This window comes from Schistocerca cancellata, chromosome 4 (genome assembly GCF_023864275.1).
Source record: "Schistocerca cancellata isolate TAMUIC-IGC-003103 chromosome 4, iqSchCanc2.1, whole genome shotgun sequence".
Classification (NCBI taxonomy): domain Eukaryota; kingdom Metazoa; phylum Arthropoda; class Insecta; order Orthoptera; family Acrididae; genus Schistocerca; species Schistocerca cancellata.
The window spans coordinates 755189036-755209637 of NC_064629.1; the positions used below are offsets into that span (position 1 = coordinate 755189036).

The window sequence follows — 20602 nt, forward strand, 5'->3', positions numbered from 1 at the left end:
TACGGCACACACAGGCGCATTTAAATAAGCTTTCTCCCCACACTCCTTAAGTGAATGGAATGAGAAAAAGCCTTAATAACTAGTACAGTGGAACATACCTTCTGCCATGCATTTCACAGTGGCTTGTAGAGTACAACTGTAGATGTAGACATAGGTGTAGATATATTTTACACATTCACTTTGTAGAAACTGAGTAATAGAATCCTGCTCATCCATGGTGCAAATTCCTTGTAGGGCAGCAATACTTTCCTCTTCTATGTGTCATTGTTTTTTAATTGTTTGATTCTGCCATCTACTAAGAACTGTTAAAAACATTATTAAAAACTACTTACACCATTTATACTTTTATATTACACATTTACAGTTTTCATTGGCTTACTTCTTGTATATAAATGGCGAAAATTGTTATGAAATATGAGGAGGCTTCCAGATGATCAATGTTTTCCTGAGCTGTGTAGAAGGCTTTCCAGATGTTAAAAACCACAAAGTCTTCTTGGGCCCTACTATCTGTAGTCTTCTGCAGCTGGTAAATAAACAGAATTACTTAAGTTGCACTTAACCAACACCTGTGAAATCCCTGTTGACCCTTAAAGAACTTAACTGAACAATGGAAATGGAAAACGTTGTAACTGTTATTTTTTCAAAAATATGTTTTCAATGTTATTGTGTTCTTGGTACTGTATTGCAAATCTCTAAACTTGTTCCAATTGTCAAACCTTGAAGAAAATGTTTCAAAGATTCTAGAAGGTGCATGGTCTTTGTGCCAAGCATGCTACCCCCAGAAGATCCAAGTGCCATGTGCCAGAGTCATTGTTCCACAAGATTTACACCTGATTGTTGAGTCAGCTAAAACTATTAGCCCATTCAATGTAATTCCAATCCATGTAACTGACTTTTTTCATTTTAGAGATGCTGCTGAAATATTGTTGTCAATGCAGGCATGTAAGATCTCCATAAGCAGTATTATATAAGTGCCTCATACTCATCCATCTCAATTATCTATTAAACATTCTTACTCAAAAACAGAAGAATAGAAGAATATCAGTGTATTCAAAAGAAGAAAGACCATAGCATATGTAAGACATGCCATACTTCAACTGAAGACCACCCATTTTTATGAGTTGCAAAACAATCATCTGTTGACAATGCTGTCATTTCTTCCTCAGCAGCACAGGGCATTTTGCATAAACTTTGCAGCATCTGGTCCCAATGGAGTTATGCACAAAACAGAATTGATACAGAGCAATATCTTTTATGAATTTAATTTTGTAATACACTTGTAAGAATGTAAAAGAAATGAGACATGATTTTTCTTGACTAAATTGTTACTGCTGTATACCCGTACTTGCGTTATCATAAATAAAACATGTGCCTCCACATTAATGGCAGTAGGAAATAAGAACTTGCTTACTGGCACTCAAAACCAGTCAGTTTCCTGGTATGGTACATAGTTTTCCTTAATAAACTATTTATTTTCTAATTCATCTCATTACTTTTTGCAGTGATGAGCTGCCAACATAATTCCATTGTATCAGAATACATTCTCAGTTTCATGTATATAAATAAGTTATGAACAAAAAGAGAGACATTGTTCTTTGATTCTCCTGACAAATGTGAGATTTGTCGCTTTGAAAATTGCCCACTTCCTCTCTTCAATTTGGTCTTCAAATAAGTCATCAGGTATGATCATAGCACATATTCTATAGTTCTTCAACAAATTATTTCAGTGATGTACCATTGCTGTTTCATGCATCTGTAGAGTTGTAGATATGTTTGACTGGAGGTTGGTGAGTCAAGTTGAGTCAAAACCAGCTCAATAACCGCAGAATCTCTTTGTTATTTCACAACAGCTCACATTTTCATCTGGCAGGTGGCAGAGTTCAGGCATTGACCCACAGACCTCAGTGGCAAAGCACAGTTGTGAAGACACTTGCAGCTGCTACACCCAGTCTGCTTAGATGTGGCACGATCTTATGTGGTAAATGTTCCTGCCCTGTGGCCGAGCTACGTCAGGAGCTAATGCAGCAGACTGACATAGTCAGGCCAAGTGTGGGATGGGCTGGAAGTCTGGCCCACCTGTGAGGTGTAATGGGAACATAGATGCCTGGGGAATGAACCACAGCCTGGCATTTGGCTGGCACCATACGGCACTGGCCAATTGCTAGGAGGGCCTCAGTTCAACCCTTTGCCCAGCAGTGCTGTAGGTGGACCCCTGGTAGGTGGTCCAGTTATGATGGTGGTGAAGTGGTAGCAACCACAGGGCAGAAGTCAACATTTTGATGGACACCGACTTAATGACTCACCAATTCTGTGACCTATCTGACCAGGCATTCAGTGTCTGTATGTGCCAGAGCAGATTTGTTGTGATGTTACCGCCACAAATGTCATGTACGCCATGTGCTGAAGTTTCCTTGGTTTCAGTAACTAGCATTGATTGAGATGTGGGTGGCAGCAATCAGCTGGTGCTGTGGCATAATATTGTGCCAGCATATTGCAGCAAGTGTTCTTTTTATGGCATTGAGTCCTCTTGCCTCAGCTTGCAGAGTTACATATCTGTCTTCCAATATTTCTTAAAAACTAGAACTACCTGTGCCTTTAAAATCCTTAAATTTATATTCATTGAGATATAGCCTAGTTTCAATAAAACTTGTTTGGATGATAATATTAGTGCCTCCCAGAATTTTTCCAAGAGGAGGCAAATTTCCAATTTTGCTATAATCGATTCATGAGTCTGAAAACATGACATGCCCCAAAAACTAAATTTGAAAAGAAATGCACAAAACTTACACTGTCACAAAAGACTGATAGTTATCTACTTGGTACTTTTAAGGCAGGTCACTTTGTACCTAAAAAGTAAGCATATTTCAATAATATATGTAAAGTACATCTTATTGTGTTATTATGTTATTAATTTTAATACTTATGCCAGTGTTTTGATTTAGTGATTAAAATTACATCCTCATATCACATAGTTATATCCAGGGTATAGCTAGAAAATATTCACAAAAAAATTATTCATGTTCTCATAATGTTAGGTTGAAAAAAAAAAAAAGGTATTGAACTTTGATGCCATTTGGTTGCTTATAAAACTTCACATCTGATCCTGTTAATGTATTTATGGTGTGGTGTAATTTTCATGCTGTATAATTTTTATTGTGACTAGCATAACTGACAGAAAGCTACAATTTTTTTTCTGGGTGTTAGCTAAAGTTTAGCCTGGTGACAGTATTCGACAATACAAATGTGGGATCCTCTGAAAATCATCCTCAAATTGGCCATCAGAATCAACTTGTAGCAGCCTAAAACTAAACCAAAATAATCCTTGTCTCTCTGGTTTGTCACATTATTGTGCAACCAAGCCGACTGGAATGCATAGTTTGCAGCTATGTGACTGCATGTGGTGCTATGTTGTACCTAATATTTTGAGAAGGTTCCATTCTTGGGGAGGACATCTTTTTGTCCTTGAAATTTTATACTTTTTTCTCCTCTGATGTATTTGAGTTTAAGTATAGATATATAAATTTATAGTATAATGTGACTGCATTCTTCTGAGTGCACTGCAAAGCTCTGGTGTGTGAAACTGAACCGACAATTAGAAGACTACTGCTGTGATTCCATTGTGGAGCAAGGGGAAGGGGCATCCTTCTGAGAATTGGGGAAGGAAGAGTGTCACATATAGAGCTGCCATGCTTATGATGTTTTGGGAATTGGCAAGAGAATCTGTGTGCCAGGCTTTTGTACTAGCTCCTTTCTGCTACTCAGTAAGGACTGAATAAGGATGCAACCAAAAGAGATTTAAATCACTGTCTTGGCAATGTTCTACAAAGGTCTGCATTCAGATTGATTGCAGAACACTGCCAAAACTTCAGCCACAGCAAGGAATCAGCATAGTTTCCTGTGAACATACTGATAGCTAGTAAAAGCCAAGATATATAGTGAATGATAAAGCTGCAGTATTTTCTGTCATGGACAGCAATGTCAAATCCGTAGTTTAGTAGAGTTTCAGACAACAATTACTAGATATTTGAGAGAATATTGTAATGATTAAAAAGCCTGTACCCAGATTCCAGAAGGGGCAAGTGACCCTCTTTCCCTCCTTTCAATTTGCTAGGGATACTAGTAACGACAATTTTTAGATGCATTTAAAATGTAAGTCTTGAAAGATTATACAATAATCTAGTGCCTTTCATATTCTGTTGTGAAAAACAGCCTCCTTCAGATGTGTATCTTTCAGTTGAAGTTAATTATTGCATTAATGTGTCAGAAAGATGATTATACTCTTTTACTTACAGATATTTCAGGTTTGGGGATATGAGCTAGGATGTTGAATGCTGAATTCAGTCTAGAAAGAATACTTATGAAAATGCTTGTGATATTTTCCTTCAGATATTTAAACTATCTGTTTTGCAGGAACAAATGATCCTATAATCTGCAAGCACCTCATCACCTACAACAGCAGTGGACATTCAGTAAGATAGATTTTATCCTTCTGAAGAAATATTATTTTCCTAGAGAATCTGAAACAAATGTTATTCCATTTAATGACCTTGCTCCACAACAGAAGCCACTCATAAAGGATCTTAAGACAAAATAATATGAACAAACCAGATGCATTACAGTTTCAAAGAAAACTGGATGGTGGCTGAGAGACCAGAAAGCAGCACTGTACAGTCAAGTTGTATTTCTACCTCTTGATACCATCTCAAGTCAGTTTACTTGGTTAATGCATAAAGACTATTGCCACCACAGTGTGGAAAATTGTACATACCATGACATAAGACCACTGCTCTAGTGAGAAATAGATATGGCTGTGGATGGAACATATGCAGATAAAAGAACTAGAGAAAAAGGAAGCCCTTAAGAAGTGGGAAGGTGCATAAAATTGACTGGATGAGCATAGACCAAAACATCAAACATTACATATGAAGTAACAATATGGATGACAGAAAACTCTGCAGTAAATTTGCAATCTTAAATAGCTGAGAAGGTAATTCTAATCAGATTTTTACTACTGAACTCCATCTACTTCCAAGCACAGAAAGGACACTAATTAAAGGACCACTTGCATCCAATCAGTGGTTTATAATTTATTAGATCAATAGACAGCATGAAGATCTTGAAGGTACCTGTTTGAGATCATATACTCTACAATTTTTTTAATTAATCAGACCCTGTTACAAAGTGATATTTTTACTGAGTTCTTCAGTGTGATAACAAACATCAGCCATACATAAGCTAATTTCTTGACAAATTTAAGCATCTCTAGTTAGGTTTCATTAAGTGATGTGACATGACTGTTGCTTCCTTTATTGCTCATGAACTCATTGAAAAACATTGAAAGTAACAACATTGCACACTGCTTTCATAAATCTGGAGAAGGTTTTTGATAGTGCTCCACCTGAGACAAGCTCAATGTACATGACTACAGTATGTCACATCGTCTCACTGATGGGGTCAGTAGGCTGTACAGAAATGTCTAAAGCTCTATGTATCACCTTGTGGGCTTATCAAATAGTTTTACACTGACAGCTGGGCACACAAAGAGTCAGCACTGCCACAACTGTTGTTCATCTTGGTCATGGACATCACCATACAAGACCTGCAGCACAACAAACCTTGGAACTTGCTCTATATGACGATGGTATGATATATATCTTTAAAAGACAGGAATGACAATGACAAATCCAGGCATAATATTACCACCTCAGTTAATTTGAATTACAACTGAATATTAGAAAAAATGAGTGCTACTCTTGTAATGCCCAAAAGCTGTAGACATACTTACACAATGTGGCCATATTTCAATGCCTTGGCCTGTACTTACATAGTGATAGTAACATCAGTAGTGATGAATAGGCTAGAATCAGTGAAGCCAGATCCCCATAAGGACAGCTCTCAGGAATGTTGTGCGACAAACAGATGCCAGTATACCTTAACACCAAAATGTACACAGTCATTTTAGTGTGTTGGCTCTCTATGGGGCAACATATATTACTCAATTCTATGGAAATGGGGGTAGTAATTTGTAGTACTTTGGTTCACAAGTAACTGAACAGAATGTATCACAAATGTTTCAAGCAAAGAGCTAAATTGACTTATGTTGTTTGTAAAGATTATTTTACATTCGAGACACAGTAAAAAGGTTAAATTCTAGTCAAAGGGTGTTCTCAACTATCAGAACGCAACAAGGAATCTTATAAAACAGGGAAGCCACCACCACCCCACATGATAATTGAACTGAGGATGAAATTGATGCAACAAGACACCTAAAACAGATCTTACTGCCACTGAGATACCTATAAGGCTTTCCACCCACTAAAATGTTTTCACACCCACATAAGCTATAACAGCTGTTTCCAAGTTTTCAAACTCTAAAAGTAGATTGGTGTTGCTTGAGTTTACTTACATAATTATAAAACAGAACATTTTTTTATTAAAAAGTTATTGTTTCTTTCAAAATCGATCTGTATTACCTAATTATCATATGATCACAGCCATTTAACATGGAATTGGAAAGGGGGGGGGGCAGAGGTGCAGTGTGGCTGGAGATGTGGTTGCTATTTATGAGTGAAATTTTTGTTTGTGCATACTGTAATGTTTTATTTAGTTTTGAGAGCTCATGTTTTTTATGTAAGTAGGGAGTCTGATTTAAACTGTTTTTCTTATTAGAGTTTGAAACGTATCTTCAATAGGAAATGTGTATGCTCAATAACTCCTATTTCTCTGGGAGTAACAACATAACAATGATTTATCCTTGAACATCACAAAAGACTCATATCTACACATGGGCATGTTACTTCTTTCTTGTCATAATAAGCTGACACTGTAGATAAACTGCATGAAAAACAGTAGAATGTAGCAACAATTTAGCATGTTCAAAGTTTTCAAAATTTGTAATGCATGATAAGTAAACATTAAAATTTATTTATTAAGTGTGGGATGTAATAATTATGGGCTATATAGTTTTGGACATTTTAAACTGAGTGGCCTTGCTAATAATGTGTCTGTCTGACAAACTACAAAACCTATTACATGATATTGGAGATTCCAGACATTAGCAAGCCATAATCATACCTTATTTTTTAATCTGAAAAATTCAGTTCATTAATTTAGTGTTTATTTTAGTCACTACAAATAAACATAATCTGGTGCCCTTCAAATTAGGTTTAAAAACTAAATTCAAATCATACATTTCTCAGTTTGTGACTTGTATTCTCAAAGTGACCTTACATGTCATCACCTACTTGAGGAAACACATCAGAAGAACACTACTAGCCTCTAAAATTGTGAAACCATGAAGGCAACATGCAAGAAACATCAGAATAGCACAAACTGTACTAAAAACTTAGATACATAAGTGATCAGCATTTCAGGACAACCACACAAAATAAGCTGGAATAATGCTTTTTCCATTCTGTACACACACACAAAAAAAAGATTATAAAGTGGATCACTCATTTGGAAATCACTTTTGAATGTTGGTTGAGTATGAGAAGATTATGTTATGACTTATGTATGAAGGAGAAGCCTCTACCAGCACACGAGCTCACGTCCGAATTCAACAGTGACTAGATCACAGCCTACCAAGATTGTGGCTTATTTTCTCACAAATTGCTGCTCACTTTAGTTGGGAACTCACAACTATCATACAAATATGTTTTTTCAGCTTCTTTTGACATAGCAGCAGAGAGAAGCATGCTGACATTGGTGCACGCAGTGACAACATGGGACACAGGAGTGGCACAATGTCATCTTTTCAGTTGAGTCCCAGTTGTGTGGACAGCTACAAAGGATATATCTGTTTTTGGAACCTCTGAGGAGAACAAATATTTCCAGATTTCATTTGTCATCATCATACAGGCCCAGCATCTGGTGTGACAGTACAGAGTGCTGTTGGTTACACAACATGAGCACCTCAGATTTGCATAGTCTGTAGTTTGGACAGTGGCCATTACATTTCTGAAATGCCAAGACTGGTGGCTGTGCCCTGTCTTTGAGATCTGTGACATTATCTTTCAACAGAATAACATAAGACTGCATGTTATCTGTGCTATCCTGACCTAACTCAATACAAAAGATGTTTGTCTGTTACCCTGGGCATGTTCTCCAGATCTCTCACCCACTGAAAACAACTGCTAATGTGTTTCTGAGAGACTGACACGCTGCCACTTACTTGCCACAACTACTGATGAATTCTGCCACAGAATTGAAGCAGCATGGAGTGATGTACCCACATCTGTCATCCAAGTTCAGTTTGATTTAATATCCCACTGGGTTGGAGCCATTCATGCTGCCAGAGGTATCATCTCTGTTACTAAATTTTGCATAATTTATATCACTAAGTCATTGACAGAGTCAATGGTACAGTCTCCCTATTATACTGTCAATGCACAATAAGTAAACTTTCATTATTTGGTGTCCTTTTTTGGTGTTGTAATAGCAATGACTAGCAGTGTACTTAGGTTTGAGTATACTTAGTTTCCAAAATGGATAGCCATATTCCAGTTGTCAGACCTTTTGTCTGACTAAATCTCGAGAAAAGCAAACAATTGAATATGAAATGTAAATAAATGTGGTAATGAAAGTTCTTCATGAAATGTATTCCCAGTTGCAAATATGGACAACCATCACCAATACAATGGAATGACAATAATGAAAATTTGTGCTAAACTGTGACTCGAACTGAGGTTTCCCACTTATCGCAAGCAGTCCCCTTACCATTATGTATATTCGTGTACAGGGAAGACTTTTTGCTTGGAAATCACTTATCTAGTATCAGCAGATAAATGCGGTATTGCAGGGCCTGTGTTACTCTGAATTATGATGCAATGTTCCTTTGTACATGCATGCATGAAAGTTTGTGCCAAACGAGGACTCAAACACAGTTTCCCCACTTATCTCGAGCAGTTGCTTTGCCTTTAGGCTATTCGAGTACAACTCAGGCAGACCCAAACTTCCTTATGTCATCAACTATGTGTCTACAACCAGTACTCATACTTCCATTACGTATATTCCAATACACCCGTAAAGAGGATACATTTTACTTGAAAGTCACTTGCTCAGTGCCAGTGGATAAATATGATATTGCAGTGTCCGTGTTATTCTGAATTACGATACAACGTTCCTTTGGACAAGCACTGTGGTGAGTACAGCCATTATTAAATACGTGAAATCATTCACAGTTGCAAATATGGGCAACCATAAGCTTTACAGTGGAATGAAAACAATGAAAATTGTTGTGCCTACACCAATAACATTCTTTTTTGGATGCAAAGCTTTGTCAATCATTGTTTACTTTCGTAGCAATGTCGATTTCCTGCAAGTACATGGCAATGTGGAATCCTGCAGCTAAATCATCCAGATATTCCACATGGACTCTACATGAAAATTCTGCAGAAATGCACTGTAGTAAGACATCTAGAGCCCTAATTTCCACTTCTCTGAGTACGACTTGATCTGCTTCTGAATTTTGTGTCAGCTCATATGTCTGAGTATCCAGTATTTGAATTCTGCCAGTAAAGGATTCAACAGTTTCATTGGCTTTCTACAATAATCCACTCAACTTCTCTCCAAAAAAATCCAGTAGCATTCTGTTTATGGTATCTCTGCCTCACACACTCTGCTAATTGTTCGAGTATCCGAGCTTTGCTGAGCATCTCATGATACAGCACATATGCTTTAGCCTCACCCATTAGACATAGATTGACCATCTGTGGACACTTCCATCTGACCAATTATATTATTAATACTGTCAACTCTTCTGTTGTTTTACCAGAGAGGTGTATTATTAGGTTAACTGCTGACACATCTGTGGAGGAGGAGAGTACACTACCACCTTAACCTCATCTGAACCTGACTGTGACTGTTGCACGGCTTGCAAAGCTTCTAGTAGCTTCCAGAATGAAATTTTCGTTCTGCAGCAGAGTGTGCACTGATATGAAACGTCCTGGAAGATCAAAATGGTGCACTAGACCAAGTCTCGAATGTGGGACCTTTGCTTTTCATGGGCAACTGCTCTACCCAAGCACGACTCATGACCTGTCCTCACAGATCCCTGGAAGGTAAGAGATGAGATATTGGCAGAAGTAAAACTGTGAAGACAGGTTGTGAGTCATGCTTGGATAGATCACTTGCCTGCAAAAGGCAAAGATCCTGAGTTTGAGTCCTGGTCTGGCACACTGTTTTAATCTGCCTGGAAGTTTCTAGTTGCTTACTTAACACATCATTGTACAATTTCTGGTGAGTATTATCCTCTCACAGTTTCGATATCTGCTCTGTTGGAGCAGCTATGGCATCATTCATATTACCCCATTGCATCTTTGTGCATTTAATTACTACTTTTACACTTACAAGGCTAATACGAATGTGAATGAAACACTTCCTCTTTTAAAAGAAACAGAAAAATTCAACAGACATAATCACACTTAAAACTCATACAAATAATCTTAACTAATCTTTGTCTGATCATTGTGCAGCAACACTAAATACAATTTTTCCGCATTACCACAACACCTTCAAGTGGTGCAAGTTACTGGTTCCATTCTACTATATGGTACACTATGTCCAAATTTTCAGGCAAGTGATTTGCAGAGGGAAATAGTTCCATGCTCGCTGAACCTACTGCCGTCAATTGCAATGTCTCGAGATGGTGAGAGAGGCACATGCAGTGATGGTGTCTTCAGTTCCCAGCAATAACAATCCGTGTTGTTATTGTTGTTGTGCTGGCTTGCTACCCAGAGCTGTTGTTGGAGCTGGCTTGCCAGCAGTAGTGCCAGTTGTTGATGATGCCTGAGGCTAGGCCAACTGCGGGACATGATTGTGTATGCAGTTGCAGTCTGGTCAGAGTATAAGTGTGGATACCACAGTATTTAATCAAATATATCAAGAAACCTTAGCTGTTTGCAAAAAAATTTAAAAAAGTCCTACAAATACAACATGTAAGTTTCACTGTTGTTATATTTTATTCCCCAGACTTTCCCAAATGCATTTCCTTCCATGGGAACAGTAGATGGCATATTGTGACTTATCACAGTACACAATGTCTTTTTTCTGCCTTTTGTCATGAGGCATTTGTCATGATAAAGTATGGCTCCTGGGCACAGCAGTTCCCTAGTATTGATAAGTAGAACCACACCATTCATACTGAGTTATGATAGTGCACGGAGTTGATAACAGTACAGAGTGCTATAGTGAGAATGGCAATTGGAGATTTCAGCTCTTTTAGCTGAATTTTTTAGTGCTGTACATTCATAAGGTCAATATGTGTGGACTGCATTAATACTTCTAGATCATGAGTGTTCCATTACACTTCCACTAGAATATGAAATTGGAAATAGTTGAAATGTTATACTAATGGCACACAGTTCATGAGCTGCACAGAATATAATGAACTGGATTTTTGTAAAAATATCAGTTACATCCACTGTGGATTATGTTGTGATGGCTGTGACTGTCAATTAGAGTGAAAGCACATTAGAAAGCTATTGTAAATTTCAGTGACAGAATGCAGCACAAATACTGCTTCACTTGTACTTGCAAATCACAACTTAATCTCTTGGCTGCCTAGCATGCAAAAAATCACCATTCCTTTCCAATAACAACAATCATGTAGAAGATGCCTTCCACTTGATGAGGAAGGTTAACCATAAAAATGAATAGTTGATAAAATTAAACTTCATGACTGATTCAGAATTATCTTCTTTTTTTTTTTTTTTGCATTCTGGATTTTTTGTGCTGTCTTGTTGTGTTATTCATATATTTCACACATTGCAACAGATATTTTTTGTCATACAGTATGTGTGAAATTGCTGCGAGGAGACAGTTTAAGAAAAAGAAGACAGATATAAGGTATTCAACCGATATCTCTAAGAAGCATGTAAAGTCAGAAATGTGAAGGACATGATGGATATTAATGGTGCAATGGGATCAGGATGGCTTGAGTGTTTATTGACCTTGTTGCAGGTTGCAAAAGTAATGCAAGGTGGTTGGTGGAGCAGCAGATATATGAAGCCAGGTGGACAGCCATCACAATGTCATAGAAGCACTGACAGAACGATAGCCAATTTATTAATTGCAAGCAGTATAGCAGTTAAAATGTCATCTTTCTGTGGTCAAACAGGTGCTGGTTGGCACTCGACAGTGGTGTAGCTTAGCTCAGAATGTGGCCTCAGGAGGTGGCTGGCTCACAAAGCCACTGAGCCTAGCAGGCACCATTGGGGTGAAGCATTGCAGCACCTCGGCAAGTGTATAGCTTTATCAGGCCCATGCAAGCAGCAGGCATGCAGTGACACCAAGCCCCACAGTAAGTCAGTCACAGCAACTGATGCAGATGCATGATCAGTTAACAGCCTGGGTCAGGGACATTGTATGGTGCACACAAGCACAACGGTGAATCGATGACACCAGCGTATGAAGCAGTATCAGCAGCCTGTGAACTTAACTCTGCAGTGGCAGAGTGTATAGACACAGGGCAGGCAGCTGCTCAGTAGCAAGTCAGGCATAGTGTATCCGGTCTCACCACTGAAACAGTTTGGCCACCGTTTTATGCTGTGTCAACAGTGTTCCAGACCTGCCAGCAGCAATAGGGGCTGGATGTGTTTTAATTAGTCTCACTCTAGAATCAGGGTGTGTGGCGGTTCCACCTGCTTTATTTCTTTGTTTGTTGATTGTCCTCATTGTTGACTTACTGGCTGAAAAGTGGGGTATGGAAGTCAAACGTGGACTACTTTAAATAATGTATCCAACAGTGTCTTTTACTTTCACAACCTCCCATGTACACATTTAATATGGTCAGTGCATTGTTGTTTAACTTTCCATAAGCCTCATTAATCGTTAGCAGGTGAACCATCCACATACTGCAACAATAGTTTACAGTTGAACATCTACGAGCAATAAAAGCCCAATCACAAAGTTCACAGTTCTTGAAGAATAGAAAGGTACATATGAAGCAGACACTGTCACTGTTTTAACACATGGCCTAATTGCATAACACTTATTTCACAGATGCATTGTTGTTGATCTAACCAACACAGGTTCCTTGTCTGAAACTCAGCCGTGGACTGACTGACCTGTGACCAAAAATCACAATAATATGTGCTGAAATTACAATTAAAACGTAACTCATTACATTAACTGAATACATTAAAAACTTGGTTCTTTTTAACAGTTTCTTCTACTACAAGAGATAAGCCAGATTATTTGCGTAAATGATGAAATTAACAAATATCATTATGCAAACAATACTTTGGACAAAACTGTTAATTACTTTGGAATTAATTAAGGGCTGGCTTTGCTAACATGTTTTCGAATAGAACCAAATAGATACTTTCAGATTACTAGCATTTTGTCTTCCAAATGTTTATAATTAGTGCAGAATTTATATTTGTTTATATGGCAACAATAGAATTTAAGTTATGAAACAATTACTGATTTTGCCCTATAATGAAAGATACTAACTAGGAATAATCAAAATAGATTACAAAGTAAATTACATACATAAAACTAAGTACAAAATTAGATTTGGTGTTTTTTTCTGGTAGTGAGTGCTATTTGAGAGGATTATCTATCAGAAAACTATAAATCCTCAAAATTAGTTACACCTTCATTAAAACAAGTGCCCTCTGTTCTTTTCATTTTTTTTAAATTTTTATTATTGGTATTATTAACAGTTAAAACTTGATACTAGCATTATTTACAGAGCTCATTTTTATTGCTGAAGTTTGTATATGGTGTGTTTAATGTGCATACCTTATGTGTTAAGGTTTTCAGGTACTCAGTTGAGAAAATAAGACTAAAGTGATTAGGCATCAAACTTATGTAATTTAAAGATCCAGATATTTTAATTTCTAGTGTACAGTAAATAAATTTATTTAGTTTGTTATGTCTTTCTTGGAGAGTCTGAGTTGTAGAGGTCAAAAACTGAATTCTACAAATCTGAATTTAATTTCAGGTTTGTGTGGTATTGGTGGCCGCCTTGAATTTGAGAAGGTTACTGGATTTGAACTGCAAGGACAGCGTGGTTACACTCTCTTTCGGAACAGTATTCCAGGAATTTCAACACAATGTGCTCAACTTTGTCGTTCTGATCCCCGATGTCGTGGTTTTAATCTTGACTACAATCGGAATGACTGTACAGCACTGGAAGGAGATCTTGACGGAGCACGAATTGATGTTAGGCCAGTGCCTGGAATTGCATACTTTGAAGGCATTTGTTTGCAGGGTGAGAAATCATGATTTACATATTTACACAATAATTCTTATATCCTTCTGCAAGCAGTAAACCACAGTTTTAAAGTATTCATTAAATACATCTTAAACTTACCAATATAACAGCTTTTATCAGTTTTAAGATGTCTTTCCTAAATTCTCACATAACTGAAATGTTTTCAGAATAAAATACTTTGCTGTTGTTCCTGTAACTCCCTTCACCCCTGCCTCCTCCTTGTGATACAACTAACAAAGGATAGGTGATCGTCCATTTTATATGATACATCTCTTCCTCTTTGTTTTAGAAGAGCCTTAATTAGTCCTCACTGTGATATATAATACATAAATTTTCACATCAAATGTATTTAGTATATATCGCCCATTGAATAAATTATTGCATTGTTCTCATGGTGAACTGGGATGCTCTGCTTTGGAGCCAGATTATGGTTATAAATAGGGAACTTCATGAATGCTTTATATAAATACGTATTTAAATGACAGACCTAACTTGAATGGGTATTTCAATTTTTACGATATGTAACATTCAGGAGATGTGCAAATATAATTGCAGTAACTAATAGTAATGGTAGATGAATCTCTTCCAATATTTAACTCAAAATGTGATTGTTAAATGCTGATGGTAGGTAAGTTACATTTTGTTAGAACTCTTCAAGCATATTTCTGGGTTTGAGCATAGGGACAATTTTCTGGTATACAAATATCCATCCATGTTGAATACTATTCCTCTCATCAGTCTGAGTACACCTTCAGAAGAAGTTGAAAGCAGTCACAACAAAGTTGTTGTAACATGAAATTGTTGTATTATGGCTTGCAAAATAAATAAATAACATGCATTTATAGAAAATCCAATATAGAATTGCTTAGCTTTCAAATGAGGTCCTTCTTCAGATAACACACACACACACACACACACACACACACACACACACACACACACACAAAACGTCTCTCTCTCTCTCTCTGTCTTTGTGTGTGATGAAGGGAAAGAGACATTGTTATGAAAAAGATATTTATCACACATTTAAGCAATTTTTCTCCTTTCTGCAGGCCTACCTTACACTTGGCTCATTTTCTATTTAGTAAGTAGTGGTCTATCTTCATGTGCATACACTGCCTGACAAAAAAAAAGTGAATCACCCATGACAAACAATAAGTAGAATATCTGTGATTTGACCTCAGACTTCCGTGTGCTGTTAACTTGCAAGCAGAACAGACGTGCACCCTTTACTGTGTACATACCTGTGCAGTAAAGCATTATATCATGCCATCCTGAGTCATACCACAGTTATATCATACTTGCACTTTATTGATGCCCCTGACAGTTCATGATGGCTGTGTACACCTCACACAACCAACATGTGCTGATATTTGCACATTCTGGCTACAACTTCTGTTCTGGACAGTACAGTGTTTCTCATTCAACTCGTCGACAATCGATAGATGTCAATTGTACCAGTGACCATCTTCAGTACTGTAGTTTGACACACAACGTTAGTGCTGAACAATTGAAAGCAATAAATGATTTACTGTGGGACCTCATTGCTGTTCCCATCTTGCAGAAACACCAGGCAATGGCTGAACTGCAACATTCCATCTGCTCAGATTCACGTTCATTTGCCACTATTCAATTCATTTTGCAGATAATTGTGGGGCAGTTGCATTGAGAACATTCCACCCAAACACTAACAATGCATTTGTACCATTGACAACAATGCCGGCAGCCACGCACCACAGTATAAGCCCCGGTGTGGTTATTTCCAAGCAGTAGCTGAGCCTGACTGACTCCATATGACTGCTTCTGGCTGTGACGCATACCCTGCCTGTGTTCCAAGTGACCATGCCCAACATGCTGCCACATCCGTGTAGGTACAGTTCAACAATGCTGTGTATGGCTGTCAGCTGCCTGTGACTCCTTGTTAGTTTGTTAGTGCCCGCAACAAATTCATCTATTAGGGAATACTTTCTAGCTGTCTCAGTGCGTCTTACTGCAATGAATCTTCCCTCACTCCACTGACAACAACTGCTGTCAGATTTCACATCTCTGACTGTGCATGTGAATGTGATCTCATTGACTTGGAGTTTGAGAAATGTTCCACTAGGCTTCTGCCTCCACTGGTACCATTTCTGAGAGCTGTGTTTCCAGCTGCACTTCATGCAGCATCATCTTAGGAACCCCACCTTTCAGTTGACATCAGATCTGACATCCACCATCTACCATTCATCATCTCATCAACAAAGGAGGAACCTATGGCATTGCAGCCACATGAGGCTACCAGCTCAGTGACTGCAGTGCATGTTTCTGTGACCCAAAACCTTCAACGATTACCATTTCAACACCTCATGTGGACATTCTATGTTAAGGGTATCATAAAACTGTACCTAGTAATGGACTTTTTACACCAATTCCACCTCTCCTGTATCATACAACACACCACGTTCTGTACTTTGATTCGTAATGCTGCATCCCAGAACCTTTTGCCCTGGCACCTCCACATTCACCATTCATGACAAACAGCAGGAAGATAATGATTCATCCATCAACACACTCATGCAGTGTACATTCTCAGCTGATGGGCTCTTACCTATTCACCAATGCTATACCAACTGCTGTGCAACATCAGCCACACTGTATGAAAAACAAATTGTTCCTGAAGTGTAATAATGACATACCTGCTGCCCTCATCCTGACATGAGCTCACAGCTTTGACACACAACCATCATGATGACAATAGTTTGAGCACACACATGGTCCCAGGCTTGCCGATTGATCATGCCTTCCTGACATCTGACCACACCCACTTCCCACTCTACCCAGGACCCACACTGTCACTGACCCTGGACATAGAGCAGAGCACAAGTGCAAGTACACCACCATACGGTGGCCACACCACTGGCATCACAGGGCTTGTCCCTCCAGCTAAACAGCACACTGTTGCCACATCTCTTCTCCATCACCCACTGCAATGCAGCTCCGTAGCTGTAGGGCAATTGGATGTGACACGGCCTGATGTTGAAAAGCATGGAAACGCGATGGCAGACATACTCATCATCAAGATTCTTATTGACCATGTCTGACCATCCCAAGGGGGGATCACCATATTGTGCAACAGCTCATCATAATCCTTTAACATTTGCACCAGCTGTCTGACAGCAAATAATGGACTCCCTCCAACATTGCATGTCATCACACAACATTAGTAGAGACCAGCAGCAGCTGGACTAGGGAATTACTGCCCCATGTGTTCGCTGCCATTACCACTGCATCGCAAATAGCTACATTTGGAGTAGTACCATGACTAAAAAGCATGGATGAATGGCATCACACTGTGTTCAGTGATGAATCACACAATTCTGCACTAAACCGGATACCATCATCGATGAATATGGTGGTGACCTATGCAAAAGTTCCACTCTTGCAATGTTTTAGAGAGCCACAGTGATGTTTATACCAGCTTATGGTGCAGGGAATCATTGAGTATGACTTCAGGTCAAGGTGGTAGTGATGGAGGGAACTAGGATGGCATAACAGTAAGTCACAGACATCGTGCATCCTCATGTGTTACCTCCCATGCTCATCCACACATGGAATGAGTCTCTATGAACTGTCTGTTTGATGTAGATGAACTGTTGTGGCCAGCAAGATCTCCAGATCTATCCCTGATAGCACATGTGTAGGATGAGCTCAGATGACAACTCTGTCCTAATGCCAGTGTCCAGGATATCGAGGAACAGGTACAGCAGTTGTGGACCAGTCACTCCGGGAGAGAATACAATGGCCTTATGACATACTTCCCACATGAATCAGTCCATGCATCTTGGTTAGAGGAGGTACAGCATCATACTGATAAGTAGGTTCATACTGCCAAGTTTATTGTAATTGTGGCTTGATTATGTAATCATTCAAATAACATCACATAACCTCTCAACCCACCAAGTCACATTTTCTTTCCTCCTCCTGTTTTGGATGCTTCCCTTTGCTTGACATGCATTGTATTACAAATAATATGCTGTACACTTTTAGCTTCTCCACTCATTATTACAACTAAAGCTTTAAGTGTCTGCTACATTTCTCCAATAATTACACCATGTCAAGTCACTTATGATTAACACATTTTGCATTGCAGCTTTAACAGCATAATGTTGAACTGTGCCTTATGTATGCAGGGTCTACCCCAAACTAATGATAATGATACCAGAAAAAAACACTTTTACTGAAATCAGCTCAGATACAGTTAGGTATATTCCAACCAATTCCTTTACAGTCTTTACACTGAGTCCAACATTGCTGCCAGTCTACTTGAAAGTACTGGCAGTCCTCAAAGCAAATACCATTGAAAGTCCTCATCACAGCAGCCTAAATGATATGGTCTCAAAATGAGCTGAGAGATCAGATTTGGCGCAAGGAAATAAAATGACATTGTATGGGTCCTTTGGCCTTATGAGCATGACCTTTTCTCTCGAGTGATTGAGCACCTATCATTAAAATTATACATATATTATTTATCTTATTGTTACTAACTTATTCTGGATGAGTTTTCTACAGAAAAAAATACTCACTTGCTTTTTTTCTTTTTATTCTGTCAGAATATGCCAATCAGTTTTGTTAAACAATCATCCTGTTTTTATGAAATTAAGGTGCAAATGTTATTTTGATTGTTTGTCCAAATGTTGCAAACACTTCTTACATATAATTCTTCTCACATGTAGATTCTCCCAAACAACTGGATTCACAAAACTTCCTGGCAGATTAAAACTGTGTGCTGGACCGAGACTCAAACTCGGGACCTTTGCCTTTCGCGGGCAAGTGCTCTACCAACTGAGCTACCCAAGCACAACTCACACCCCGTCCTCAGAGCTTTACTTCTGCCAGTACCTCGTCTCCTACCTTCCAAACTTAACAGAAACTCTCCTGCAAACCATGCAGAACTAGCACTCCTGAAAGAAAGGATATTGCGGAGACATGGCTTAGCCACAGCCTGGGGGACATTTCCAGAATGAGATTTTCACTGTGCAGCGGAGTGTGCGCTGATATGAAACTTCCTGGCAGATTAAAACTGTGTGCCGGACCGAGACTCAAGCAACTACACATTTTTTTAAATGAAATAATGTAATATTTAAAGACTGTCAGTAGCCTGTGAAATGAGAATTGCTATGGGTTTTGCAACAATATAAATGAAGAAGTTGCACATTTATATTTATACTGAGAATGGGCTTTCTCATAACTACTGATATGCTTTGCTCTTGGTTGCTAGTTTAATAATACACTGTTTTAGGATTCTGTCACAATTTCAACTGCATTAGAACATTAGTGAGACGTATACCTGTAAACTCTGCTGTGTTTAGGCAAAAGAAGCAGATTTTAACATGTGTGACACCATGTGATGCTGTTTATCAGTGGTGTGGCAACAGGAATGCTTTACCAACTGAACTGCTAGCGGTGTGGTTGGGGAAGCCGGCAATGGAGTCATGTCCCCTCTGGTGAGCCAAACATCAAAAGCTGCAACTAATTTTAAATGCACTATAGGATGTTCCAGCTTGAGTGTCTCCCTGCTGGCAGTGGGGCACCTGTGAGCTGGGGTGGGCAGGGATGAGCAAACAGTTGACACTCGGGTAGTCAGGCAGACGGTCTGCAGTGTACATGACCATATACTCCCTGGCCTCATGCTGACAGGCAGCAGTGGCCAATGGTTCACAAATGTACAGAACAGTGTGTAAGAGGGCTATTGGCAGGCAGCCTGGCATCCTACACTAGACGTGGCTACCTGTGAGTGAGCTGAGAGGCACTCCTCAACACCCATGCCCCACAGGGCAGCATTGCAACAGCTTACGCTGTGCCACCAGAAAACTCAACCAGAGAACAGAGCTTGCTTTGCGTAGACTTGTCATAACATCTCAGCTTATTCCTTGCTGATTTTCCTGAGTTTTACAAGAAAGGACACTAGAGACAACATTGCATTATGGCATGTCATGCATTACTGAAATAACGGTTGTTTCTAACTAGTGAAGTTAGTTCTTAGAAAGTTGACTAAGGTTCAGCTGTATATGTGATATCCTCACTACTCACCCAAGAGGGAACATTCAACATTTCTCCCCCTAGAACCATTGTGTAAGGGAAGGTTCATTTTCATTACCTTTTGGCCAAACTCTGTATCACTCAGTATTAGTAATTCACTGTGAGTAACTACATCAGTGGGTGTATAGTGCAGACTGTTTTAAATTCCATACAGCTGTCTTATGGAAATACTTTTTCCAAAATTTCAAACTCAGTTATTATTATAGTATATACTTGTGTAAAGAATACAAATCTATCTTTGAGAAAATGCATTTAATATAAGCAGAACATATGCCCAAGTTAATTTGATTTTGGGTATTTTCA

At 38.7% G+C, this 20602-nt stretch overlaps 1 protein-coding gene across 1 annotated transcript in view; it reads left to right on the top strand.

The window, feature by feature from the left end:
• Positions 1–20602, top strand: part of LOC126184487 (uncharacterized) — a 514130-nt gene that overhangs the window by 299255 nt on the left and 194273 nt on the right. Inside the window, exon 13 of the mRNA XM_049926880.1 lies at positions 13949–14218. Coding sequence (XP_049782837.1) covers positions 13949–14218 — 270 coding nt within the window. The remainder of the gene's footprint in view (positions 1–13948; positions 14219–20602) is intronic.